The sequence below is a fragment of the Salvelinus alpinus genome, chromosome 2 (genome assembly GCF_045679555.1).
Source record: "Salvelinus alpinus chromosome 2, SLU_Salpinus.1, whole genome shotgun sequence".
NCBI classification, from domain to species: domain Eukaryota; kingdom Metazoa; phylum Chordata; class Actinopteri; order Salmoniformes; family Salmonidae; genus Salvelinus; species Salvelinus alpinus.
Window position 1 is genome coordinate 63521158 of NC_092087.1, and position 27874 is coordinate 63549031.

General features: G+C 41.4%; 1 protein-coding gene across 1 annotated transcript; it reads left to right on the top strand.

Annotated features, from left to right (window-relative positions):
• The first annotated feature begins 22563 nt into the window (after positions 1–22563).
• Positions 22564–26107, top strand: LOC139566375 (uncharacterized protein C2orf73 homolog). The gene is made up of 5 exons (XM_071387504.1): positions 22564–22688; positions 23051–23273; positions 23417–23573; positions 23845–23951; positions 24549–26107. Exons 1-5 carry the CDS (start codon positions 22564–22566, stop codon positions 25014–25016), a joined length of 1080 nt encoding a protein of 359 aa, XP_071243605.1. The 3' UTR covers positions 25017–26107.
• Positions 26108–27874: the final 1767 nt, after the last annotated feature.

The window sequence follows — 27874 nt, forward strand, 5'->3', positions numbered from 1 at the left end:
CGAGATGCCATTCTGCACACCACTGTTGTACTGCACCGTTATGTCTGTTTGTGGCCCGCCTGTTAGCTTGCACGATTCTTACCATTATCATTTTGACCTCTCATCAATGAGCAGTTTTTTCCCACAGGACTGCCGCTGACTGGATGTTGTTTGTTGCACCATTCACCGTAAACCCTCAACGCTGTCGTGCGTGAAATACCCAGGAGCACGACCGTTTGAGATACTGGATCCGGCGCACCTGCCACTGATGATTATACCACACTCAAAGTCGCTTAGGTCACTCGTTTTGCCCATTCTAACGTTCAATCGAACAGTAACTGGATGCCTGTCTGCCTGCTTTTTATACAGTGCCTTCAGAAAGTATTCACACCTCTTTACTTTTTCCAAATGTTGTTGTATTACAGACTGAATTTGAAATTTATTAAATTGAGATTTTTTTGGTCACTGGCCTACACACAATTGCTACTGATGATACATCAGTAGCAATACAATGATATAACATTTATAGAAGAGACAGAAATGCTTATGGGGGAGGAGTTGCTGTATATATTCAGAGCCATTTCCCTGTAATGCTTAGAGAAGATCTTATGTCAAGTGTTATTGAAGTGTTGTGGTTGCAGGTCCCCTTTGCCACATCTAAAGCCTTTTCTTTTGGGGTGTTGCTATAGGCCACCAAGTGCTAGCAGGATGTATCTAAATAACATGTGTGAAATGCTTGATAGTGTATGTGATGTAAACAGAGGTCTACTTTCTTGGGGACCTGAATATTAACTGGTTTTCATCAAGCTGTCCGCTCAAGAGGAAGCTTCTTACTGTAGCCAGTGCCTGTAATCTGGTTCAGGTTATTAATCAACCTACCAGGGTGTTTACAAACACTACACGAACAAGATCATCCACATGTATCGATCACATTTTTACTAATGCTGTAGAACTTCGTTCTAAAGCTATATCCGTACCCATTGGATGCAGTGATAACAATATAGTGGCTATATCCAGGAAAGCCACATTTCCAACAGCTGGGCCTAAAATAATGTATAAGAGATCATACAAAAGATTTTGCTGTGACTCTTATGTGGGTGATGTTAAAAAGATTTGTTGGTCTGATGTGATTGAGGAGCATCCAGACGCTGCACTTGATGAATTTATGAAATTGCTTCTTCCAATTATTGATAAACATGCACCTGTTCAGAAACTGACAGTTAAGGCTCCATGGATTGATGAGGAATTAAAAAACTGTATGGTTGAAAGAGATGGGGCAAAAGGAGTGGCTAATAAGTCTGGCTGTACATCTGACTGGCTTACTTACTGCAAATTGAGACATTTTGTGACTAAATTCAACAAAAAGAAGAAGAAACTTTATTATGAAGCCAAGATCAATGATATAAAGAATGATGGAAAAAAACTTGAGTACTTTAAATGAAATTATGGGCAGAAAGACAAATTCAACTCCATCTTTCATCGAATCAGATGGCTTATTCATCACAAAACCATTTGATGTTGCCAAATATTTTAATGATTATTTCATTTGCAAAGTGGGCAAACTTAGGCAGGAAATGCCCACAACAAAAAGTGAGCAATTATATGTATGTATAAAAAAACAAATACTGAAAGAAAAGCAGTGCAAGTTTGAATTTTGTAAAGTTAGTGTGGGAGAGGTGGGGAAATTATTGTTAACGATCAATAATGACAAACCTCCTGGCATTGACAACTTAGATGGAAAGCTACTGAGGATGGTGGCTGACTCTATAGCCACTCCTATCTGTCATTTTTAATCTGAGCATAGAGGAAAGTCTTTGTCCTCAGGCCTGGAGGGAAGCCAAAGTAATTCCGCTACCAAAGAGTGGTAAAGCGGCCTTTTGTCACACCCTGACCTTAGTTCCTTTTTTATGTTTCTATTTTGGTTTGGTCAGGGCGTGAGTTGGGGTGGGTATTCTATATTTTGTTCTATGTTTTGTATTTCTAGGTGTTTGGCCTGGTGTGGTTCTCAATCAGAGGCAGCTGTCTATCGTTGTCCCTGATTGAGAACCATACTTAGGTAGCCTCATTCCCACCTGTGCTTGGTGGGTAGTTGTTTTCTGTTTTGTGTATTGCACCTTGCAGAACTGTTCATTTGTCGCTTTGTTGTTTTTGTTCAAGTGTTCGTATTTATTAAAAGTATTATGAATACTTACCACGCTGCACCTTGGTCCTCTCCTTCCAACAGCCGTTACAGAACTACCCACCACCAAAGGACCAAGCAGCGTGGAAGAATGGACTCCTGGACATGGGAGGAAATCTTGAACGGCAAGGGACCCTGGGCAAAAACGGGGGAGTATCGCCGCCCGAAATCAGAACTGGAGGCGGCGAGAGCTGAAAAGCAGCGGTATAAGGGAACACGGCTGGCAAGGAAGCCCGAGATGCAGCCCCCCCCAAAGATTTTTGGGGGCAGTTTGGAGACCTGAGCCCACTCCCCGTGCTTACCGTGGCGAGCATGGGATTGGTCAGGCCCGTGCTATGGGGTGATGCGCACTGTGTCTCGGCCGAGCATCCACAGGCCGGTGTGTTCGGTGCCAGCGTCCCGCATTTACCGGGTGGAAGCTGGCATCCAGCCAGAACGGGTGGGGCCAGATCTGCGCTCGAGACCGCCAGTGCGCCTCCACGGCCCAGTGTATCCGGTACCTCGGCCAAGGACAAGGCCTCCTGCATGTCTCCCCAGCCTGGTGAGTCATGTGCCTGCGCCGAGATTTAGCCATCCTATATGTCTCCCCAGCCTGGTGAGTGCTGTGCCTTCTCCCAGAGCCAGGCCTCCTGTGTGTCTCTCCACTCCAGTGATGATCCATGGCAAGGAGCCTCCAGTGATGATCCATGGCAAGGAGCCTCCAGTGATGATCCATGGCACGAAGCCTCCAGTGATGATCCATGGCAAGAAGCCTCCAGTGATGATCCATGGCAAGAAGCCTCCAGTGATGATCCATGGCAAGAAGCCTCCAGTGATGATCCAAGGCACGAAGCCTCCAGTGATGATCCATGGCACGAAGCCTCCAGTGATGATCCATGGCACTAAGCCTCCAGTGATGATCCATGGCAAGAAGCCTCCAGTGATGATCCATGGCACGAAGCCTCCAGTGGTGATCCATGGCACGAAGCCTCCAGTGGTGATCCAAGGTACGAAGCCTCCAGTGATGATCCATGGCACGAAGCCTCCAGTGATGATCCATGGCACGAAGCCTCCAGTGATGATCCATGGCAAGAAGCCTCCAGTGATGATCCATGGCAAGAAGCCTCCAGTGGTGAGACATGGCACGAAGCCTCCAGTGGTGAGACATGGCACGAAGCCTCCAGAGTCTCCCTCCTGTCCGGTGCTGCCAGAGTCTCCCTCCTGTCCGGTGCTGCCAGAGTCTCCCTCCTGTCCGGAGCTGCCAGAGTCTCCCTCCTGTCCGGAGCTGCCAGAGTCTCCCTCCTGTCCGGAGCTGCCAGAGTCTCCCTCCTGTCCGGAGCTGCCAGAGTCTCCCTCCTGTCCGGAGCTGCCAGAGTCTCCCTCCTGTCCGGAGCTGCCAGAGTCTCCCTCCTGTCCGGAGCTGCCAGAGTCTCCCTCCTGTCCGGAGCTGCCAGAGTCTCCCTCCTGTCCGGAGCTGCCAGAGTCTCCCTCCTGTCCGGAGCTGCCAGAGTCTCCCTCCTGTCTGGGGCCCGCTGCTAGGGTCCGGGGTCGGTGGCGAGGGTTCCCGCTCTAGAGGCGCCACCTAAGTGGGCCAAGCCAGAGGTGGAGCGGGGTCTACATCCCGCACCAGAGCCGCCACCGCGGTGAAATGCCCACCCAGACCCTCCCCTATAGGTTCAGGTTTTGCGGCCAGAGTCCGCACCTTTGGGGGGGGGGGGGGGGGGGGGGATACTGTCACGCCCTGACTTTAGTTCCTTTTTATGTCTCTATTTTGGTTTGGTCAGGTCGTGAGTTGGGGTGGGCATTTATGTTTTGTTCTATGTTTTGTATTTCTAGGTGTTTGGCCTGGTGTGGTTCTCAATCAGAGGCAGCTGTCTATCGTTGTCTCTGGTTCTCAACCATACTTAGGAAGCCTCATACCCACCTGTGCTTGGTGGGTAGTTGTTTTCTGTTTTGTGTATTGCACCTTGCAGAACTGTTCGTTTGTCGCTTTGTTGTTTTTGTTCAAGTGTTCGTATTTATTAAAAGTATTATGAATACTTACCACGCTGCACCTTGGTCCTCTCCTTCCAACAGCCGTTACACCTTTACTGGTTCTAACAGCAGACCTATAAGCTTGCTGCCAGCTCTTAGCAAACTTTTGGGAAAAAATGTGTTTAACCAAATACAATGCTATTTCTCTGTGAACAAATTAGCAGACTTTCAGCATGCTTAAAGAGACGGGTACTCAACATGTACTGCACTGACACAAATGACGATTGGTTGAAGGAAATTGATAATAAGAACATTGTGGGAGCTGTACTGTTAGATTTCAGTGCAGCCTTTGATATTATTGACCATAACCTGTTGTTGAAAAAACTTAAGTGCTATGGCTTTTCAACCTCTGCCATATCGTGAATTCAGAGCTATCTATCTAATTGAACTCAAAGGGTTTTCTTTTAATGGAAGCATCTCTAATGTCAAACATGTAAAGTGTGGTGTACTGCAGGGAAGCTCTCTAGGCCCTCTACTCTTTTCTATTTTTACCAATGACCTGCCACTAGCATTAAAGCATGTCCATGTATGCTGATTATTCAACCATAAATGCATCAGCAACCACAGCTAATGAAGTCACTGAAACCCTTAACAAAGAGTTGAAGTCTGTTTTGGAATGGGTGGCCAGTAATAAACTGGTCCTGAACATCTCTAAAACTAAGAGCATTGTATTTGGTACAAATCATTCCTTAAGTGCTAGACCTCAGCTGAATCTGCTAATGCATGGTGTGGCTGTTGAACAAGTTGAGGAGCCAAAATTACTTGGCGTTACCTTAGATTGTAAACTCATGGTCAAAACATATAGATTCAATGGTTGGAAAGATGGGGAGAGGTCCAGCCGTAATAAAGAGATGCTCTGCTTTTTTGACACCACACTCCAAAAAGCAAGTTCTGCAGGCTCTAGTTTTGTCTAATCTTGATTATTGTCCAGTCGTGTGGTCCACAGTGCTGCAAGAAAATACCTAGTTAAGCTGCAGCTGGCCCAGAACAGAGTGGCACGTTTTGCTCTTCATTGTAATCAGAGGGCAAATATTAATAATATGCATGCCAGTCTCTCTTGGCTAAGAGTTGAGGAGAGACTGACTGCATCACTTCTTGTTTTTATAAGAAACATTGTTGTCACGCCCTGACCTTAGAGAACTTTTTATGTCTCTATTTTGGTTTGGTCAGGGTGTGATTTGGGTGGGCATTCTATGTTCATTTTTGTATGTTTTGTATTTCTTTGTTTTGGCCGGGTGTGGTTCTCAATCAGGAACAGCTGTCTATCGTTGTCTCTGATTGGGAACCATACTTAGGTAGCATTTTCCCACCTGTGTTTTGTGGGTAGTTTTCTGTTTAGTGTTCTTCACCTGGCAGGACTGTTTCGGTTTCGTACATTTTCTTTGTTATTTTTGTGTTCAGTTTAAATAAACAGCATGAACACTTACCGCGCTGCGCTTTGGTCTGACTATTCCTCATCCGACGACGACACCCGTTACAATTGTGTTGAAAATCCCAAATTGTTTTCAGTCAACTTACACACAGCTCTGACACACACACTTATCCCACCAGACATGCCACCAGGGGTCTTTTCATAGTCCCCAAATCCAGAACAAATTCAAGAAAACGTACAGTATTATATAGAGCCCTTATTGCATGGAACTTCCCTCCGTCTCATATTGCTCAAATAAACAGCAAACCTGATTTCAAAAAACAGATAAAGCAACACCTCGAGGCACAACACCTCTCCCCAATTTGACCTAGTTTGTGTGGATGCATTGATGTAGGCTACGTGTGCCTTTTTAAGAATGTATGTAGTTCTGTCCTTAAGCTGTTCTTGTCTAATGATGTTCTGTATTATGTCATTCTGTATTTGTGTGGACCCCAGGAAGAGTAGCTGCTGCTTTTGCAACAGCTAATGGGGATCCTAATAAAATACCAAAATACCAAACAAATAATGTCAAATTAGAATAATGTTTTCAATTTTTTTTCAACCCCTTTGTTATGGCAAGCCTAAATACGTTTGAATGACTACCTCCTCTCTGTACCCCACATATACAATTATCTGTATGCTCCCTCAGTCAAGCAGTGAATTTCAAACACAAAGACCAGGGAGGTTGCACAATCCAGGTGTGGAAAGCTCTTAGAGAATTACAAAGAAAGACCCACAGCTGTAATCGCCGCCAAAGGTGCTTAAGTACGTATGTAAATTAGACATTTCTGTATTTAATTTTCTATAAATTTGCAAAAACCTCTAAAAACATGTTTTGCCTTTGTCATTATTGGGTATTGTGTGTAGATGGGTGAGAAGAATATACACTGCTCAAAAAAATAAAGGGAACACTTAAACAACACAATGTAACTCCAAGTCAATCACACTTTTATGAAATCAAACTGTCCACTTAGGAAGCAACACTGATTGACAATAAATTTCACATGCTGTTGTGCAAATGGAATAGACAAAAGGTGGAAATTATAGGCAATTAGCAAGACACCCCCAAAAAAGGAGTGATTCTGCAGGTGGTGACCACAGACCACTTCTCAGTTCCTATGCTTCCTGGCTGATGTTTTGGTCACTTTTGAATGCTGGTAGTGCTCTCACTCTAGTGGTAGCATGAGACGGAGTCTAGAACCCACACAAGTGGCTCAGGTAGTGCAGTTCATCCAGGATGGCACATCAATGCGAGCTGTGGCAAAAAGGTTTGCTGTGTCTGTCAGCGTAGTGTCCAGAGCATGGAGGCGCTACCAGGAGACAGGCCAGTACATCAGGAGACGTGGAGGAGGACGTAGGAGGGCAACAACCCAGCAGCAGGACCGCTACCTCCGCCTTTGTGCAAGGAGGAGCACTGCCAGAGCCCTGCAAAATGACCTCCAGCAGGCCACAAATGTGCATGTGTCAGCATATGGTCTCACAAGGGGTCTGAGGATCTCATCTCGGTACCCAATGGCAGTCAGGCTACCTCTGGCGAGCACATGGAGGGCTGTGCGGCCCCACAAAGAAATGCCACCCCACACCATGACTGACCCACCGCCAAACCGGTCATGCTGGAGGATGTTGCAGGCAGCAGAACATTCTCCACGGCGTCTCCAGACTCTGTCACGTCTGTCACATGTGCTCATGTGCTCAGTGTGAACCTGCTTTCATCTGTGAAGAGCACAGGGCGCCAGTGGCGAATTTGCCAATCTTGGTGTTCTCTGGCAAATGCCAAACGTCCTGCACGGTGCTGGGCTGTAAGCACAACCCCCACCTGTGGACGTCGGGCCCTCATACCACCCTCATGGAGTCTGTTTCTGACCGTTTGAGCAGACACATGCACATTTGTGGCCTGCTGGAGGTCATTTTGCAGGGCTCTGGCAGTGCACCTCCTTGCACAAAGGCGGAGGTAGCGGTCCTGCTGCTGGGTTGTTGCCCTCCTACGGCCTCCTCCACGTCTCCTGATGTACTGGCCTGTCTCCTGGTAGCGCCTCCATGCTCTGGACACTACGCTGACAGACATAGCAAACCTTTTTGCCACAGCTCGCATTGATGTGCCATCCTGGATGAACTGCACTACCTGAGCCACTTGTGTGGGTTCTAGACTCCGTCTCATGCTACCACTAGAGTGAGAGCACCGCCAGCATTCAAAAGTGACCAAAACATCAGCCAGGAAGCATAGGAACTGAGAAGTGGTCTGTGGTCACCACCTGCAGAATCACTCCTTTTTTGGGGGTGTCTTGCTAATTGCCTATAATTTCCACCTTTTGTCTATTCCATTTGCACAACAGCATGTGAAATTTATTGTCAATCAGTGTTGCTTCCTAAGTGGACAGTTTGATTTCATAGAAGTGTGATTGACTTGGAGTTACATTGTGTTGTTTAAGTGTTCCCTTTATTTTTTTGAGCAGTGTATATTTAAACCATTTTGAATTCAGGCTGTAACACAACAAAATGTGGAATAAGTCAAGAGGTACGAATACTTTCTGAAGGCATTGTAGCAAGCCACGGAAAATGGAGCGATCCACTTTCATGAACTGCTGTTACCTAATAAACTGCCCAGTAAGTGTATCATTGAACTTTATCATTAAAGAATGCCCTTCATACAAGTTCACTACACTAATGTCCATGATCCAAATAACAACAGTAATGTTATTGTATTGGGATGTAGGTTACAGTAAAGTAAAATCATCACAAGCTGTGAGCCTGTCCAGTCATCACAAGCTGAAAGCCTGCCTTGGGGTACCTATACCTGTGTGTTGTAGCTAGCTAGCTAGTTAACATGTCTGTGAGATGTCTCATATTCTACTGCATGCTGCTACAGTAGGAATACAGACAGTAAACAACGATTGCTCATGAATGTGTAATAGCGTTTTCTTCTTTCTCTCACAGACGATACCGCTTGGATACAAAGAAATTGATGACTCAAGATGTGAAAGGTCCCATAACAGCAAACTCCCATTGTATCAAAGTGACTCTGATCACCTCACTGCACCACCCAAACACACCATATGCAAGTATTCCCTTTGTAGAACTGTAGTATTTATTTAAAGCGTTAGTATTAGTATTTCTTCTACTGTATATACTGTATTCCTGCATACTGCTGTGTAAAATTACCACGGTCCCCAGAACAAATAAACTTTGTCCTGAATACAAGCCATGTCTACTTCTTTCCTACATTGACAGACTAATCTCATCTGAGATTTCCGCTTTCGCCGTCCAGACCGGCCCGCTCTTTGCCCTCGGGTCCGGCGTCGTCCTGCGGCTCGAGCCGCACGTCAGAGGGGGGAGTTCATCACTTCCCTGATTACTCCCCCTTCATCTAGCACTCCGAGGAGGAGCTCCCTGTGTCTCCGTTACAATTTTATATTATACTACAACATCAGTCTAACAGAATATGGATGTTGTGTTGGTTGAATGTTCCAGCCAAGTTCCAGAATGTTCTTCAGCTGGTGAACCTCTCCTTGTTTTGGGTAATGGCAGCTGGTTTAGCAAGCTTTGACGCTGCGGCGATGTTGGCAGGGATGTTAGGTTTGGGGGGGCTGTGACTCTGGCTCCTTGTAGACAACAGTCTGGTCCTTTCTGCACTCCACAGCCAAGTAGACAAGCCTCTCTTTCTTCACCACCCACTGCTTCGACCTCACGCAGAAGATTTGTTTGTTCTGCAAGTCTCCTGGAAAGACATGAAGACTGACCATGAGGATGTGTAAAACATGAAGACCGATCATGAGGATGTGTAACCATACAATAAAACATGTTAATCTGTAAACAAAAAAGGGTACAGTAGACTGGTATGTGTATAATTACACTCAGTCAATAACGGGGCATTGAGATGGACTGTTAACAAAGGTGTGAAAAGTTTGAGTGGGGCTTGACTTGTAGAGAGTCTAGTTGTGTATTGTTGTGTATGACCACCTACAGTTGTGCTGTTGACTAGACAAGCACTGCCAACAGTAGAGTGAATAAGCTCAACGAGGATACTAACAGCCCCTTTCCCCCATGCCTAAGAACTGACTGCAAGAATGTGAAAAGTTTGAAGAGCACTTGGTGTATTAGTGATTGTGTTTTCTCAAGAGGGTATTGTGCTTTCATAAATACGTTTGGCTGTCGGCTTGTTTCAAAGTCAGATCATGCTGCGCTTGAGTTCATTCCAGGCTGAACACTTTCATCCAATGGGTCTACAGGCTCTGTACTACTGAAGCTGGTGTCAACGTCATCATCAGCAGCTGGATTAGTCTGTAGGACACAGTCTGTTATTAGCCAATGTTTTACTATACTGAACAAAAATATAATCGCAACAATTTCAATGATTTTACTGAGTTACAATTCATATAAGGAAATCAGTCAATTTAAATAAATGAATTAGGCCCTAATTTATGGATTTCACATGACTGGGCAGGGGCGCAGCTATGGATGGGCATGGGAGGGCATAGGCCCACCCACTTGGCAGACTGGCCCACCTACTGTGGAGCAAGGCCCAGCCAATCAGAGTGAGGTTTTCCCCACAAAAAGGGCTTTATTGCAGACAGAAATACTCCTCAGTTCCATCAGATGTTCGTGTGGCTGGTCTCAGATGATCCCGCAGGTGAAAAAGCCAGATGTGGAGATCCTGGGCTGGCGTGGTTACACGAGGTCTGCGGATGTGAGGCCGGTTGGACGTACTGCCAAAGTCTCTAAAACAACGTTGGAGGCGGCTTAAGGTAGAAAAATTAACATTAAATTATCTGGCAACAGTCTCTGGTGGACATGTCTACAGTCAGCATGCCAATTTGAGGCTCCCTCAAAAGTTGTCACATCTATGGCATTGTGATGTGTGACAAAACTGCACATTTTAGTGTCCTTTTATTGTCCCCAGCAGATCGGGAGGTAATGGGGATAGATGCCGTAAAGAGGTCAATGGAATGCAGACCGTGGGGGATAGGATGCTGGATTGGCCTACAAATCAGATCTAACAAATGCCCACAATGGGGTTACTAAAATAAGATTTAGATATATTTGGCTGCATAACATTTAGAAGTTGTCCCTTTTTAGATTTAGAAAAAGTGGCTGCTAAATGCTAACTCCCGTTCGTATAAAATGGTAGCATAGATAGTATACAGAAATTGGTGGTGGTAGTCATGTTTAACTGTAATGCAGTTGATTGATGACAATGACATGAACATGTATTGGGGTTGACATCCATACAAGCATTATACTCAGATTTTTACCTCAACATAGTGTGAAATACACACTAAAAGTAAGCTAATTTTGTTGGCAATGTGGAGATTCGGAATGGAGATGCAGGTGGAAAAACGGTGCAGCCTTTTTACTTCATGCTATCTTGGCTGAGCTCCTATGTCAAACACTGGGAAACGGACTTCAACATCTCAAAAGAGGTAAGTTCTTTTATTTTAGCCAGCGTCTAGTAATTAGCGGGACAGATAGAGATTTTCCCTGAATAACTGCGGTGCAGAACAATTTATTGGACACATATGACAGCCCCACGATGCGCAAGAAGTATCAATGCTCTGACTTCTGCAGAGGCCTCATTGCTATAAATGCTGTATGGCCACTGCAGACCACGGCTTGACCATAAATCGGCTTAAAAGGAGCAAGAATGTGTAGAGGGAGCGGTTGGAAAGCAATTGAGTGAGTGAGACAAGGAGGGGAAAGGGAATTTAGGGAGATGCACATGTACAAATGGTACACTAGAATCAAAGCAAATTAGAGTTGCTTCAAGACTACATTTTGACCAAATAGTTTTACAGTATTTGTAAAAATGTCATCTCTGGTTAAAGATTGTGTTTTGATGTCTGTTCGAGTACTTGAGTACTCGATTACTCATGCCCATCCCTAGAAACAACATTGGGGAACTACTAATATCCCTATAAGTTGTGTGTAGAGTACAAATTCAACTGTCTAACCAGATCTAGCATGGAGTACAACTTCAACGGTCTAGTTGGATGTCTAACCACACACTGACATGCAGAGCTCTCTGGGTGAGGTTCTGTCGTCAAGTCTCCAGTGGGGGATGAAGTACATTCCATCTATGTAATGTATTTCAGGTTATGGACAGGTGCAATCAGGTGGCAGGAGGGGTGGAGTGCACTCCGTCCTGGATATGACAGAGTTTGCCTCAACCCATAGGTCCAGAAGGCAGAGTTCAATAACTACAGACAGATGTGAGATGCAGGAGGATGGCACTCTTCTCATACCACTCTCTAGGCTACTGCAAAATTCAAAGCTACCTCCAGGAGGAAGCTGATAAACAAAGTGTTTTGATAACTTTCAAGTGTAACAGTTCCATGTAGAATAAACCATACTACACATAACTGTTAGTAGCAATGTTCTGTTAATATAACAATGTACAAATATTATACCTGTCTTATTTTTTTAATATTATTATTATTATTATAAAACATTTTTTTTTCATAATACAAAAATCAACTTACATTGCTACATCAAACATGTCTAGCAAACCAAACACAGGTATTAACAATGCTCAAACATACAAAAAAGATCAATAAAAATAAATAATAGAAAAAATAAACAATTTAAGCGCAATTATATTCACTCTGAAAAGATCTTATTATAATGATTCATGTTATTCTTGTTGTTATTCACTAGGGTTAATGTTTTAATAAGATAATTAAATTCAATCAGAAAAATTGGTAATTTTGGTATCTTTGTTTGTGTATAAAGTATTTGGCAACAAGAATTAAAAAAATTAACAATAATTTCAGTGGTTTTGTTATCATTGCAATAGTAACATATTATATATTTTATGTTAAAAATATAGGCAGTGTTCATAATGGTAAATAAGTACTTTGCAAGGTTTTCCCAAAATTCTGACACAAATTTACATTCAAAGAACAAGTGAGACAGATTCTCACCTTCTTTATCACAAAAAAACACACATATCATCAATAGCCACAAATTTGGAAATCATAGAATTACATGGATATATCTTATGTAAAATTTTGAAGTGCACTTCCTTAACTTTGTTTGGTATACAGTATTTGTAAGGCCTTAACCATGCATTTTTCCAGACAATGTCAGGAATAAGCATGTTCCAGAAAAACTTTCCTCTCGGTGTAAGTTGGTTTTGTGAATGAAGAATTTGTCTTATATATTTATTACAACAAGATCTCTCAAGTAAGCCCACGCCTTCCAATCTGAGTTCTGGATAAACTTTGTGATCATTCCCAAAATTAAGATGACTTTTCATACGTGTAGTTAGACCACTGGGAATGGCTTTGATCACAGAAATAAACTATCTGAAAGGTATTGGAAACTCTTTCAATGTTATAAATTGTTCATATGTGAGAATATTACCCTTGTTGTCGAAAATATCAAGAACAAAGTCAATATTCCTCTCATGCCAGCTGGGGTAGAACAATGACTTATTCCTTACAGTTATGTCTGAATTATTCCACAAAAGAGATTTATAAGGGGAAAAATTGTGCAGGAAACATATTTTCCAGGTCATTAAAGCTTGTTGGTGAAACCTAGCCAATTTAGCAGGTAATCTTTTAGGAATATAATTACATTTCAGTAAAAATTGAAGACCTCCCAATTTATTAAACACATTATTTGGAATGAAATACCATATTGAATCAGTATCGATCAAAATTTTTTCAACCAGTTTATCTTGAAAGTGTTATTTATGTCAACAAAATCCAACACTTCTAGACCGCCTTCAGCTCTTTTGTTAGAAAGGACAGATTTTTTTAGTTTGTGAGACTTATTTTTCCAGATGAAGTCAAGAAAGGTCTTATTGATCTCTTTACAAGTAGCTGGATTTACACATAACGATAATGAGGGGTACACAAAACGAGACAGTCCCTCTGCCTTGGACAGAAGTACTCTCCCAAGTATAGAAAGATCTCTTTGTAGCCAATTATTAAATATATTTTTAGTTCTCTTAATTTTAGGAGAGAAATTCAAATGTTGTCTGACTAAGTGGTTTTTTGACAGATGTATTCCTAAATATTTAACACAGTCCTTTACAGGAATATTTTCAATTTCTTTATCATCAGAGTCAAATAAACATAAGATTTCGCATTTAGAAACATTCAGCATTAATCCTGATGCAATAGAAAATGCATTTATAGCATTAAGGGCATGTGCGACCTGGTCTTTGTCTCTTAAGAAAAGAGTAGTATCATCAGCCAGTTGGGAAATTTTGATTTCTTTGTTAAAAATGGTTAAGCCATACAAATTTGCATTATTCAGAATATCTAGAGATAGAAGTTCCACAACCAAAATGAATAAAAATGGCGAAATTGGGCATCCCTGTCGTACACTTCTGTTGATACTAAATCTTTTGGAAGTATTAAGGTTTAGTAGCACAGAACTATTTATATCTTTGTAAAACATGCGAATTACTTTAATAAAATTTTCACCAAATCCAAAAAGTTTAAGAGACGTAAAGAGAAATTCATGTTCAATTGTTTCAAAGGCTTTACAGAAGTCCAGAAATAGGACAACCGCATCTGAGTCAATTGCATCTGAATAATCTATAAGGTCCAAGACTAAACGAATGTTAGAGCTTATGTGACGGCCCTTCATAAATCCTGTTTGAGTCTCATTTATAATGGTATCTATTCCTTTCTTTAATCTTTTGCCATAAACCAGAGCAATCAATTTGTAATCAACATTTAATAAAGTAATTGGTCTCCAATTGTCAATGAGAGAAGGATCTTTATCAGGCTTCGGAATCAATGAAATAAGGCCTCCTGTCTACCTGTCTTATTTGTATTACCTTTTGTCCCTTCTGACATGCTACATCACATTACACGTTAGCTTGATGTACTTAGCTCGCTAGCATTATCAAATAATGTTGCATAGTAACAGCTATCTACTAACGTACTCACCATCGCCAGTAGTTTGACGGTTGACAGGCAGCAGAAGTAACCATGTTGAATGTAACTCAAGGGTGTGCCGCAATTGCGGAGGCTTGCAGAGGCCAAATCAAGCTCCGTACCGTCTCGCCGTGGCCTCCCAAATTTTGTAAAAATATAGCTCCGCATTAACATTGGTTGACGGAAGGTGGGGGCGATATGTCCTGTATAAATACAAACTCACTTCCTTGACAACTTCCTTCACAACAGCTCTGCTCTGAGAAGCACAAGTATGAATGCCCTGACTTCTGCAGAGGCCGCATCGCAGTAAATGCTGTACGTTCAATGCAGACACCAGAATGACCATAAATTGGCGTTAAGTAATCCATACCCAGCCCTCCAGTAGTCGTGATGAACTCACTTACAAAACACAGTTTTATACTTTGTCGTCAATTTTGACACTGAAATGAATGTTTCTGACTCATATCGATGCCACATAGAACCAAGTTCTCTGGTTTGAAACGGCCTAAGGGGCAGTTGACCATCTAGGCAGGAGTTTTTGCTCTTGCTCCACAACAAAATATACAATGAAATCAGAGCTCTCCTTGACTCTGCAGGCTTTGATTTAGAAAAAAAGACCAGGCAAAATGCATGGAAACAGATGCACCTGCGCAGGAACTTGAATACACATTTGCAGAAAAATTTTAAGTATTTAAAAGGAAATTGCTTTCCCATCATAATAAAAATTACTTCCCAGCATGGCCGCCTGTAGTAAATCTGCATATACACTGCCAGCCAGGCCAGAATCCTCTTAACTGACAGCGACGAGATTAGATCAGAGGCTTAAGGGTTTATATACAGGCTTGCCACGCAGATGAAAAAAAAACAATACAAGGTCAATATATGGGGTCTGTGTGTGTGTCTCTGGAAAGCATTGTGTCCTGCAGTCCAAACAGATAGATGCACTTTGCACTGGTTAAACTCTTACCGCTCCAGATTTATTAGTGTAAAGCCATTTTGCATTTGGATCATTAAGCTACCCCATGGATGGAGCAAGGGTTTCTAAATTACATTTTACCCTATCAATTTCGTAATTTAGAAGTCATGTTGAAATAAATGTCATTGTTTGCACTTATTTAACAACATACGTAGATGTGAGTAACTTGGAATGTAATATTCTCAGTTTAGAGCTACAGTCTGCGATTCGAAAAACAATAAATAGGCTGCTCCGCCGCTTATTTTGATATACAGCTGAGCTGAGGGATGGGGCTTGGGAAATGTAACCCCTCTCAAATTCATAGACAGCACTCTAGATGCAAGGACTGCCTGTTCATGACATCCAGAGGATAGTTTCAACAATGTTTTCAAGCTATACACTGTTTGTTTACAATGACATTGTTTATAAACAATGGAGTAAAACAAGCTTTTATTTGGTTGTATGTTAGGGTAAGACCGTTCCGTTGTACTAAACTCATGAGCTATGCATAAGTTATATTCTTCAAGAATCAATGGCATTAATTTAAAATCCAAAAATGGATGTATCAATTCCAGACTATCTTTAAACCCAGTCCATACTAGTAGGACTTGCTATTGTTTGCAGACAAATAACACAATAATAACCATAATGTTATAAGGCTCAAGAATGCAATGTCATAGTAGAGGATTTGAAAGCCTAATTACCTGATTAAGGACCATTAATATATTACCATAAAGCCACCATTTAGTGGTCCGAACACACACACGCACACCCACACACAAGAAGACTGACTCCCTAGGCTTGTGTGCTGTGATTTGATTAGTTAGTTAGTTTCGTTTTATTTAAAATAACTTTCCTGTGAAAATCTCACTTTTAAAAGTTAATATTCTGCTAATTCATACCCAAATAATGTTGTTGACTCATCCTACTGTATACTCGTATCTGTGGCCTAAGCATGAATTGAAGAAAAAAATACTTTAAAAAACCCATCTCAAACTTGTATCTAAATCAGACTGTTTTAAAACTGCTTGCTATTTCCTCATAGTGTATGAGTCAACAAGTGGCCAATCAGTGGTCTATTCGCATTAATATTTGTAACGGCCGGTATACTGACCCCACCATTCTGTTGTTGGCCACACCATTCCAACACCAGTGCTGAGCGATTAATAACCGAGATGTACTTTTTTGTTGTTGTTATTAATTAAACAACTAATTGACCGACATCACTTCAATTACTTGAATTCCATTTAGTTCCGTTTTTTTGTGAGCCCAATACTATGTTTCTCTAGAGAGGAGTCAAATAATTCACGAGAAAAATCAACTCAAGAATTATGTGGTACCCTTATCCTAAGGTCTGTGGTCGTTTAGTGGTTAGGGCCACTGCCTTCAGAGCGCAGATATAGACCTGTGTCAGCGTGGGTCCGATTCCAGACCACAAATAGAGCTATTGACTTAATGTAGTTACACATTTCAAATATGAACAGTCCATGGTTATTTTACACCCAATCTAGGTAAGAAATTACCATCCCAAATGCTTTTGTATAACAAATAGGAAATAATAATAAGTCAGTAGGCTATACCAGCATTAGTTTCCGTTCATACAACGTGTTGGCTAAATTGCCACAGTAGAGGAAAATACTTTATTTCTATTGTACGAAATGTTTGTCAATAACGTTTCCATCCATAGTTGTGAATAAAGTCATACCTTATAAAAAAAATGATAATAATGGCAGCTGTGATGGAAACAGGAAGTTTTGGTACAATTTTATAAATGTCGACAGATAATTTGTTCGTTCGACATGGTGGGATCTGTTTGTGTATGTAAAATTAATTAGAAACCAGATAATGGGACAGCTAGAAAGATATCAGGACAGTTGGAAAATATATTGGGACACCTTGCAATCATAATGCAATATGCACCTACACACACACAGACCGTATTTTCTACAAAGTTACAGAAAGCTAAACCAACAACCACACAAACTGAAATTGGATACATTGTAAACGCAGGTCCAACCAGGAAAAACGTAGCTAGCTAGTTAACTAGCATTTGTGTTTTTGCAGAAGACCAACTTTTTCCGAGCATCTGATGACAATGTGTAACGGTCTTGAGACAACAGATGGGAAGCAAGTACAGGGTGAGAATTTAATAATAAATAGACATGAAACAAAGCAAAAACAGCATCTGGACAAGAGAAACAAAACCACATCAATGCAGACACGGGGATGAAACTGAGGAAGTGACAGACACCTGGCATCCTACCTGGGAGAACCTGACAGGCCGGCCGAGGCGCAGGAGCCCGACGAGCCAGCCGAGGCATGGGAGCATGACAAGCCAGTTGAGACATCCCCGGTTGCTTCGCAAGCGGCACCCGGGTCCGACATCACAACAGAAAAAACTCCCTGATGCTTCCAATTGTGGTGTCTGCATTCTGTAACGGTCTTGAGATGACAGACGCTGGGAGACAGGAAGCAAGTACAGGGTGAGAATTTAATAATAAACAGATGAAACAAAGCACAAACAACATCTGGACAAGAGAAACAAAACAACATCAATGCAGACACGGGGATGAAACTGAGGAAGTGACAGATATAGTGGAGGCAATCACTGACGAGATGGAGTCCAGGTGAGTCCGATGTAACGATGGTGACAGGTGTGCGTAATGAGCAGCCTGGCGGCCTCCAGCGCCAGAGAGGAGGAGCAGGAGCAGACGTAACATAACGTGGGGAGTGATGACCATGAATTTCACAGGTCTCTAATGTTACTGTTCCAGTCATGACAGAAGTGCTGTTAAATCCTCCCACATGTTTCTAGTTTGACCAGCTTTTATCAGTAACTGGTATTTTTGAATTCAGTTGTCATATTGGCAGGTTTGTTAGCAACAAACTATTTAGCTAGCTTCTAGCCTAGTGTTTGGTATGCAATGTAATGAACAGTGTCCTGACGAGAAGGCAAACTTTTCTAGCAATGCCAGGCAAAATCTGGCACCATCAGCTCATTGTTATGTATGTATCCAAATGAATGTCAAGCAACAAGCTATTTAGCTAGCTTCTAGCCTAGCATTTGATATGCAATGCGATCTCCTCGTAATGTCCTGACGAGAAGGCAAACTTTTCGTAGTTTGCCTTCTCGTCTGTGCCAGGCAAAATCGGGCATCATCAGCTCATTGTAATGTATCCAAATGAATTTCAATAGAAAACATCGTAAACTAATGCATTTGCAGCAACTTTGCTGTTATTCTGCATTCAGAGGTCATGACTATGTTAGATTTAACTAGTTGGCTAGCTAGCAAGCAAGGGACAAGAACGTTGCCAGGTTGCATGGCAACAGAACATATAGAATGAACTGGGTCACATCTCTTGCAACCCAAAGATAAGAAAGTATGAATTCTCTTACAAGGAAAATATGAAATATATTTTTTATTTCTACCATTAAATGTGTGTGCTTTATTATTGTTTTCATTACCTTGGAGAAATTAACTCTGCAAAGGGACTCGACTCGGCTTCACCACTGCGTCGTCCATTATTTCCAAGATAATGTACAGAACACCAGCGTTTATCAATTACATGTTCTCCCTCTATGCATAATAATCTCATAATGTAGACTAGCCTACCCACACTGAATATGCGAGCTGTTGGCTAGAGCCAAGACCAGAGTAGACACATTTGCTATTTATTTGGTACATAAAAACGCAAGCGAAAAAAGTAAATTTTGTGTGCACTACATCATCACACACTGATTTTTATCCACAAAAAGTCAGTTTGTTGGAAACATACCACTGGTGGGAAAATGCACATATTTTCTTTATGCAGATTATTTTATATTCTCATGAAAATCTGTCACCAATTGGATGGAAATCTAGCTAATGTCAAATAGATCAATCGCCCTTAGTCTGTTCAAAAAGGACTCTGTTGTTGTAATGACAATACCAACCAGAGGGCAACATATCTTGAAAGACTTGTTGCAAGCAGGACACCGACATCATCTTTTAGGGAGCGGTAATGATGTGACCTTTAATGGTTGCAATTGAGATCAGCTGTGCAGGTGAATTTAGCCTCTTTGATTGTTTAACGAGAGATCAGAATTGGCATGTTCCAATCCCATGTATCCTTCACCGAAGAGGCTATCCCATCACACCTTGTGGCGCAGCGGGGGGAAAAATTACATTCCAGAATGAATGGCGTACAGTAGTCCCTGCTTCGGATTACATTTTCTAGAAGAACAAGGAATAACTTCGGGAAATGTAAGTATAAAGTTTATTTATTCACCAAATGGTGAACATTTTCAACAAATTACTTTCATAGTGTCACGTTGGCATGAATGATTCGGGAGACAGGCGCAGGAATACGTAATATGGGTTTTTATTTCAACCAAATTACGGCATGCCGTGTAAAAGCATGGGGACGAAGACCAAACAAACACGTAACAAAACACAGCGTTAAAACCCAAACAAAAGAGCGAGGAGTACCTTGAATAAATAACACGCACGATGATCGACACACGGGACGAGACCCGTAATCATCTGCGCAATGCACGAAAGCCCAAAACACATAGCACAGGTACTCACACGCACCAACGGACATTGGAACAATAATCGACAGCACCATGGTGAACAAAGGGCACATACATACAAATACAATCAGTGGGAATAGGGGCCAGGTGTGCGCAATGAAAGCTCCAGAGGGATCCGTGACACATAGCTATGAAGTTTTAATTCAAATGTTGAGTAACTGGTATTTATCAGCCCGGTGCAAAGCTAGCTAGCTAACACCTTGGCCGCTATAGCTAGCTAGCAAGCAGGCGATCTTATCCTGTTTATCGGCTGTATAGAGATTAACAACTAAACTAACTAATTGTAGATTCAGCAATGTGTCAATTGTGAAGACCCCCAAAAAATTATATAATGAATTGGTGAATTTGCTAGTCCACTAAAGACATATAGCAAATCGTTTTCCCCCCATTTGTTTTCAGGGACTAAAGTGGGCACCTAAACGCGTTTCACTCCATTGCATTGGCTTGGCAGGAGAAAACAGTCCTGCTCGACTCATTTGGAGTTAAGACATTTTAACAACATCTGATGAAAAATGGCTTGCTAGCCAGCCAAGTTATTTGTGCATTCTGTTGATGAGTCTGTGTTGCTAGCTAGCTGCATGCAATGTCTGTTTACCTAACTAACTTTCGCTAACTGCCACTTTCCGTTATTATATTGTGTTGCACCATTGGGGTTAGTGTTACTAAGTAATATTAGAGCCAAGCCTTGGCCAATTGCACATTAATAAAGGTAGTTGTGGGTTCAGCAACTTGAACCAGCAGTGACATTTTAGCAGTGAGGTTAATTTCTTCTTCCTTGTCTCTGCTTGTTCCAGGTTGAAGCACATCCCACAATGACACCCTGCAGATGTAAAGAACTTGTTGTGAACCTCCCAGCCACCAGGATAATTACCATATCCCAGGGTATTATTCAGGAGCCAACACCACAATTTAGATAGAAATAGATTCACCCATGTTATTGTTTGTCATGCAGATTTGTCATGGCATTGTAATTTATGAAGCCCATTCTAAATTACAGACATGATTTATGTCCCGGGGATTACACTGTGTGCAAGTCTTCAATTTAGACCACAATTACTTTAATTAGGTGTTAGTGAAGGGCTGGAAAGAAAACCTGTGGCTGTCATGACTAAATTTGCCCTGTACTGAACAAGCTTATGAATGTTGGAGGTTAATCTCCTTGAGATGTCCCTCATTTGGGAATTACTTATTTTGTACAATGGACTGTTTTAAGGACTCAAAAATCCAAACAATTTTAACATAAAAAATGACAAGTGTTGATGTCTCCACATGTTTCTGGTTTTGAGGCTCGGGCAGCTGGTGACTGCAGTTCATATGTCTAATCCCCTGGAGGGTGAGAGAAAAGCATCAATAATATTACAATGCTGTATTAATTTAATTGAATATATATTCTTGTTTGAAATGCATTTATTTAATTATAATATCATATTTTATTACATTCCAATATTTGTTTTAGCTTACATTAGGATGAAGTAGTTTAGGCCCTCTCATCTAGTTAGATTACATCATATCACCTTTCTAGATTAGTTAGCAATTAATTTAAAAGCATGTTATATCTTGAACATTGGTGTCATTTAATAATATGAACGGGTGTGATAGTTGTATGAATTAATCACAATGCAAGCCTACTCAGTAGAAACAAAACCTTATCAGCTCTAATGCAATATTAGCTTCACAGTGAAATACCACTATTCGGACTATTTATCATTATTAATTAAACAGTCAATAAAATAGATGATTTACCTATCTCAAAAAAGCATAGGTAAGCTTGCATGCATGATATCATACAGGCTATGTCCACAACGATGGAGCAGCAGACCAAGCAATATGCGAGAGGAGTACTGTACTGTACTGTAGGATAATTATTCTAGTCGGTGTCAACGTCATTCATTAACAGGTACTGAGAGATCTACTCTACTTGTTTACTTGTTATTCGTGTCAGATATTTCCATTTTGGGATAGTTGTTCACTGAATTGCTAGCACTTCATTTCATAATGCTTTTGTTGAAAAAGATTATCGAAAACCATTAAATTATGTTTTAATCATCGAACCGAAATCGAACCGACCTCAAAAAGCACTTATCGCTCAGCACTATCCAACACAGAAACACTGCTTGGACTAATACAGTAGGCCTAGGCTAGTACCATCGACCTAATGGTTCAGTTGGTTGGCCTACTGTAAAAAATGCATATGTTTTTATTAAACATTTATTTGCACAAGGAGTCCCGTTGAGACCAAGACCTCTTTCGCAAGGGAGCCCTGCATACACAATTTATAGGCAACAAGTTATACGATTTAACACAAATTATTATCCTATATTTCTTATTTGGCAATTGTGGAAAGGTTGTCACTTATGATTTAAGAGTTAACGTTATTTGACATTGGTTTAGCAAAAATTGTTTCAAATCAAATGTATTTATATAAATCAGACCTTGTATTGATTTATACCTAGGTTGCTAACTGTCAAATATACATACGGTTAGTGTTACATTGACCATTGTTACAACTTGTGTCGCCAGTTGAATGGCCGCTGCGCAATAATTAAGTTGCTTAGCAACCTGGAAATAATGAATTCGCTGCCAAAGTCCACACGACAATTTCTTTCACACACATTTCACTTTATCACGAGTAAAATGTATCAGCGTGCTGAAATCTGCTTGCCAAGAAAGAAGAAGGTCCGCGAGTCTTTCCAGTAAGTACAGTATTTGTGATTGTAAAAGGCCTAGATCGATGTTCAGAAGACTTATGACTAATGATTGAGTAGATATTGATTCAATAAACTTTCTTCATAATCATTGTGTGCAACTTCCAAGTAATCCACGATGTATTTTAATGACTATTTTAATGATTTTTAAATCGTGTTGTCGTTTATAAACGTTTCTATGGCAGGCAATTATTTACAACCCAATGCTATATATGCAGTTACATGTGAATTGTTTCTATTTGTTAGGCTATGTCCTATTGCAACAATGTGATTTGGAGGTAGGACTATTTGCTGCCGTTTATTTGTTGTTGCAAACTTTAAGTAGATTGACTCTTTCCTTCTGTTTTTAGCTCAAACACATACAGGATATTTGATGAGAAGATACCTGACAGATTGGACCCTGATAAAGTCTATAAAGTCCATTCATATGCTCAGAGAGATCCAAAGGAATATGATCAGCTTAAAATACACAATACCCCACAAATGTACAATGCCAAGTTCATAAGAACCAATGTCAGGTTCATGAATGCACCCATTTCTCACATGGAGACAGAGAGTACAATGGCTGAGCAGGTATGTTCCATGAAATGTTATTCATAATTGCAACCATTCTGCAATGACCAGTTTAGTTACATGCCGGATAAATAAAATAACTGCCAGTTTAGTTACATTTCATTCCATGATAATTCATTTTCTCTCCATGAGACTTATAACAGTGTCACTGGTGGCACAATACATCGTATCACGATGTGAGCACCCAGGCACCTTACAGAAAGGACAGCACTCAGAGACAAGACTACCAGGCCATTCAACAAACGCACGCCCTGGTCAGACATGGGAGGAACAACAACAGAGTGCCTGCTTCAGGAATCGGTGAGCCGTGTCTGTGTGTGTGTGTTTGCGCAAGCACGTTCATGATTGTTTGTGTTATCCAATTAGGCCTCTATCTTTTACATTCACTTGCATTAGACTCAAATAAAGGCATTGATACTATGTCAGGTTGGCACTTAGGGTTGAAGGAGTGTATGGATTAGAACAAATAGATTTGTGTTGCTTAGTTGCATCTAAAAGGTGATCTGTGCAAGAAAAATATAACTATTTAACTGCAGTGAGTGACATTTACTTCATGGCTTATGGTTCACAGTTCCCATGCTGAGCTCTATTGGTAGCCCAAAAGTGTTGCTGGAGCACATGTCTTTCATTCACCAATATGATTCAAGGAAATTACAGGACCAACCATACCAAGGGATGGTAAGATTTATACAATTTCTCAGCAGAGTAATTTTGCTGCTTTCTATCCTCTGCAGCTAACATTTAATAAAGTCTTCTTCAATCGTGTTCCTGGAAACTCATAGGGCAGATTAAGCCTAGTCCTGGCCATTCTCCATGGAGAATCTCCATTGAAAGCAATTTTTTTTGTCCAGGACTAGGATTAATCTGTCTGGGAGATCAGCCCATGGGTTCAGTGTTAAATCATGTGTATTAGTAATGGCCTGGAATGTATAGTATTTTTTCAAAATCAAATGTAATATTGCAACGTTACAAATGTTATACCGTAAAGGTATTTTAATGAATTGAGAATACTCTTAATTACATTCTCAGAACGTTGTGTGAATGTTCCAAGAAATACAACGAAATGGGATTCAAAGCAAATTATTATTAGCCTTCAAACGTTCGCAAAACATTCCTTTGCTCGATTGGGGCATCAACTTTGGACAGCGTTTGAACCATGCGATGAACTCAACTCTCAGCCACAGCTGCATTCCCCCATCTCTTCTTCCCTCCCTTCCCACTCCCCACCCTCTGCTTCCCCCCAGTTATGCTCATGTCTGTTTCCCCTTTCTCCAGCGACACGGAGCTTTAGTGTGGAGCGAGGCTGGGCCATGGTCTCCTGATGGGGAGAGCACATACCTCAACGCCGAGGGGTCATGTTCACCAGCGGTGCGGGGAAGAAGAGGGCGGGAAGAGGTAACCTCTCCCCAGCAGCAAGTTTTCAATGATGGCAGGATCCACTCCGGGAATGCGGGCCCCAGAGCTAAAGGCACCAAGGCCATCTCCCGCCCCTCACCGACCCATCCCTCCAGCCAACTGTTTCACAGCTTCTACACTCCCATGACACGTAGGGGAGGGGTTGAGGGAGGGTTTGAGGGGATCTCCTCAGTCTCTGACAGGGCTGCGGAGGGTCGGAGACCTATGCATGCAGACGGCGAGGGGACTGTCTTGCAAAGGCAGGGATCCAACAGTCAACAGGTGGCGGTTCAGCCCCAGCCCAAATTGCAGGCTCAGAGCCTAACAACTGATGGCAGATCTGAGTAGAAATCGGTTGCAATTGTGTTACATTTTTTGGTCAGAAGTCATCTAAAGATAAAGATTAAAATAATAAAAGGTTCAACCTGCAAAAGTAACTGCTGTTAAATGGTATTTTCAATTAAAGAAAAATACAGTATACGTTATGTACAACTGTCATACCCAGTTCTAAACCCAAATCAGGGCCGGCGCTAACCTTTTGTGGGCCCTAAGCAAGATTTGTTTGCCCCCCCCCCCCCCCCCCACCTTGCAACAAAACATTTTAGTTGCTCCCCTCTTGATGGCGGAGAGAGAACTTTTTTTAAAGCAAATTTCCTGCAATTCTATACATTTTGCCATAGGGCGTAGATGAAATGTTGCAGTTTTAAAGCAAGTTTTCTTCAATTTTACACATTTTACCATGGGGTGGAGAGACCCTTCTTGCCATTTTACAGCTAATTTCCTGCAATTCTACACATTTTGCCATTACTTATGCCATGGTAATATGATATTTGAGTGAGAATGACTAACAAAATCAATGGGGCCCCACTGGAGATCAGGGCCCTGGGCACGTGCCCTGCGTACCCGGTCAGTATTCAGCTATGATTACTACAAGTTTAGACAGCTGGCTAGACTAACTACCAATCTCAAAATTGTTTGCTGATATGGCAAATTGAGTGATAATCAGTGACTGATAAGAAGAGAAAAGCTTCCAAAAGATGCACAACCAAATTTCAAAATGGCACCTAGTGTATTCTACTATTCTTACGCTCAATAGTAAATTAAGACCCCGACTGAGTTCCTGAAAAAATTGGAACTCAAAAATGTTGAGGGCCCCCTAGTGGCTGGTGGCCCTAAGCGACCGCTGATGTCGCTTATGCCTGGAGCCGGCACTATCCAAAATATAAGCTTGTTTTACTGAAGAATGTTTGGCTGAAAAACTCATTCAAATTGTGACTACTGTGGCTATTGTGGCTATAGATTGTGACTGATGTACTGGAGTGTTAACATGAACAGACTATATTTATAACGTTTAGCAAATTGAATATACTTTGCCAGCACACATTTCTGAAAAAAAGAGCATGTGAAACCATAGAATAAAGCTTTTGTGAGCTATCTAATCAATTGTCATAGTCCTCATGATGAAGCCCACACCAGTTTTCTGCATTTAGATAGAATGATGGATCTGCGTCAGGTGATGGATCTATATCAGGTTTCAGTACAACTGTGTAGAAGAATAGAATAGAGGAATAAGTATTTTATTGTATATTTGGTTAGATGGGTAATATATACCTTTTTCCCATTACCCCCAGACACACACATGTTGAGAGGCCCAGGGTCAGCTGCATTGCAGCGCCCCTGGATGGATAACAAATTTGGGGTGAAGTGCCTTGCTCAAGGGCACAACGTTAGTGGTTTATACCTGGGATTAGAGATCAGCAGCCCCCCAGCTGCCAGTTCCCATTTTCTATTGATGCTCATCTTTACCCTAAAGTGCAGTGCATTCAGAAAGTATTCACACCCCTTTACCTTTTCCTCATGTTGTTGTGTTACAGCCTGAATAAAACATTTGATTCAATTGAGATTGTGTCACTGATCTACACACAATACCCCATAATGTCAAAGTGGAATTTATATATTTTATAAATTAATTTTAAAAAATCATACCTGAAATAAGTAGTCAGCCCCTTTGTCATGGAAAGCCTAAATAAGGTCAGTAGTAAAAATGTGCTTAACAAATTGCATAATAAGTTGCATGGACTCATTCCATGTTCATATCTGTACCACACATACAATTATCTGTAAGGTCCCTCAATTTTCAATGCCTCACAAAGAAAGACACCAATTGGTAGATGTGTAAAAATAGAAAAAGCAGATGCTGAATATCCCTTTGAGCATGGTGAAGTTATGAATTACACTTTGGATGGTGTACAGGCGTGCATCCTAACTCAGTTGCCGGAAAGGAAAGAGACTGCTCAGGGATTTCACCATAAGGCCAATGGTGATATTAAAACAGTTACAGAGTTTAACGGTTGTGATATGAGAAAACTGAGGATGGATCAACAACATTGAAGTTATTCCACAAAACTAATCTAAATGACAGTGTGAAAATAAGGAAGCCTGTAAAGATTAGAAATATTCCAAAACATGCATCTTGTTTGCAACAAGGCACTTAAGTAATACTGCCAAATACTGTATGTGGCAAAGAAATACACTTTTTGGCATGAATACAAAGCGTTACATTTGGGGCAAATCCATCACAACACATCACTGGTGGTGGCTGCTTCATGTTATGGGTATGCTTGTCATTGGCAAGGACGGTAAGATGACGCTGGAGAAGAAGGCAGACGTTTTACGTGCCCCCAACCAATTGTGCTTTTTTGTTCATTTATTTGCGTTGTTTGTAACTTTTTTAAACGTATTTTGTACATAATGTTGTGCTCCTAGTAGCCGGGGACTTTAATGCAGTGAAACTTAAAACCGTTTTACCAAATTTCTATCAGCATGTTAAATGTGCAACCAGAGGGAAAAAAACTCTGGACCACCTTTACTCCACACACAGAGACGCGTACAAAGCTCTCCCTCACCTTCCATTTGGCAAATCTGACCATAATTCTATCCTCCTGATTCCTACTTACAAGCAAGAATTAAAGCAGGAAGCACCAGTGACTAGATCAATAAAAAAGTGGTCAGATGAAGCAGATGCTAAGCTACAGGACTGTTTTGCTAGCCCAGACTGGAATATGTTCCGTGATTCCTCCGATGGCATTGAGGAGTACACATCAGTCATTGGCTTCATCAATAAGTGCATTGATGACGTCGTCCCCACAGTAACTGTACGTACATACCCAAACCAGAAGCCATGGATTACAGGCAACATCGGCACT

Excerpts from the sequence above, each read along its gene's own strand:
- LOC139566375 (XM_071387504.1), top strand. The coding sequence starts at position 22,564 with ATGAATTCGCTGCCAAAGTCCACACGACAATTTCTTTCACACACATTT. Across the intron at positions 22,689-23,050 it reads AAGGTCCGCGAGTCTTTCCA|CTCAAACACATACAGGATAT; the intron begins GTAAGTACAGTA and ends TTCTGTTTTTAG. Across the intron at positions 23,274-23,416 it reads AGAGTACAATGGCTGAGCAG|TGTCACTGGTGGCACAATAC; the intron begins GTATGTTCCATG and ends GACTTATAACAG.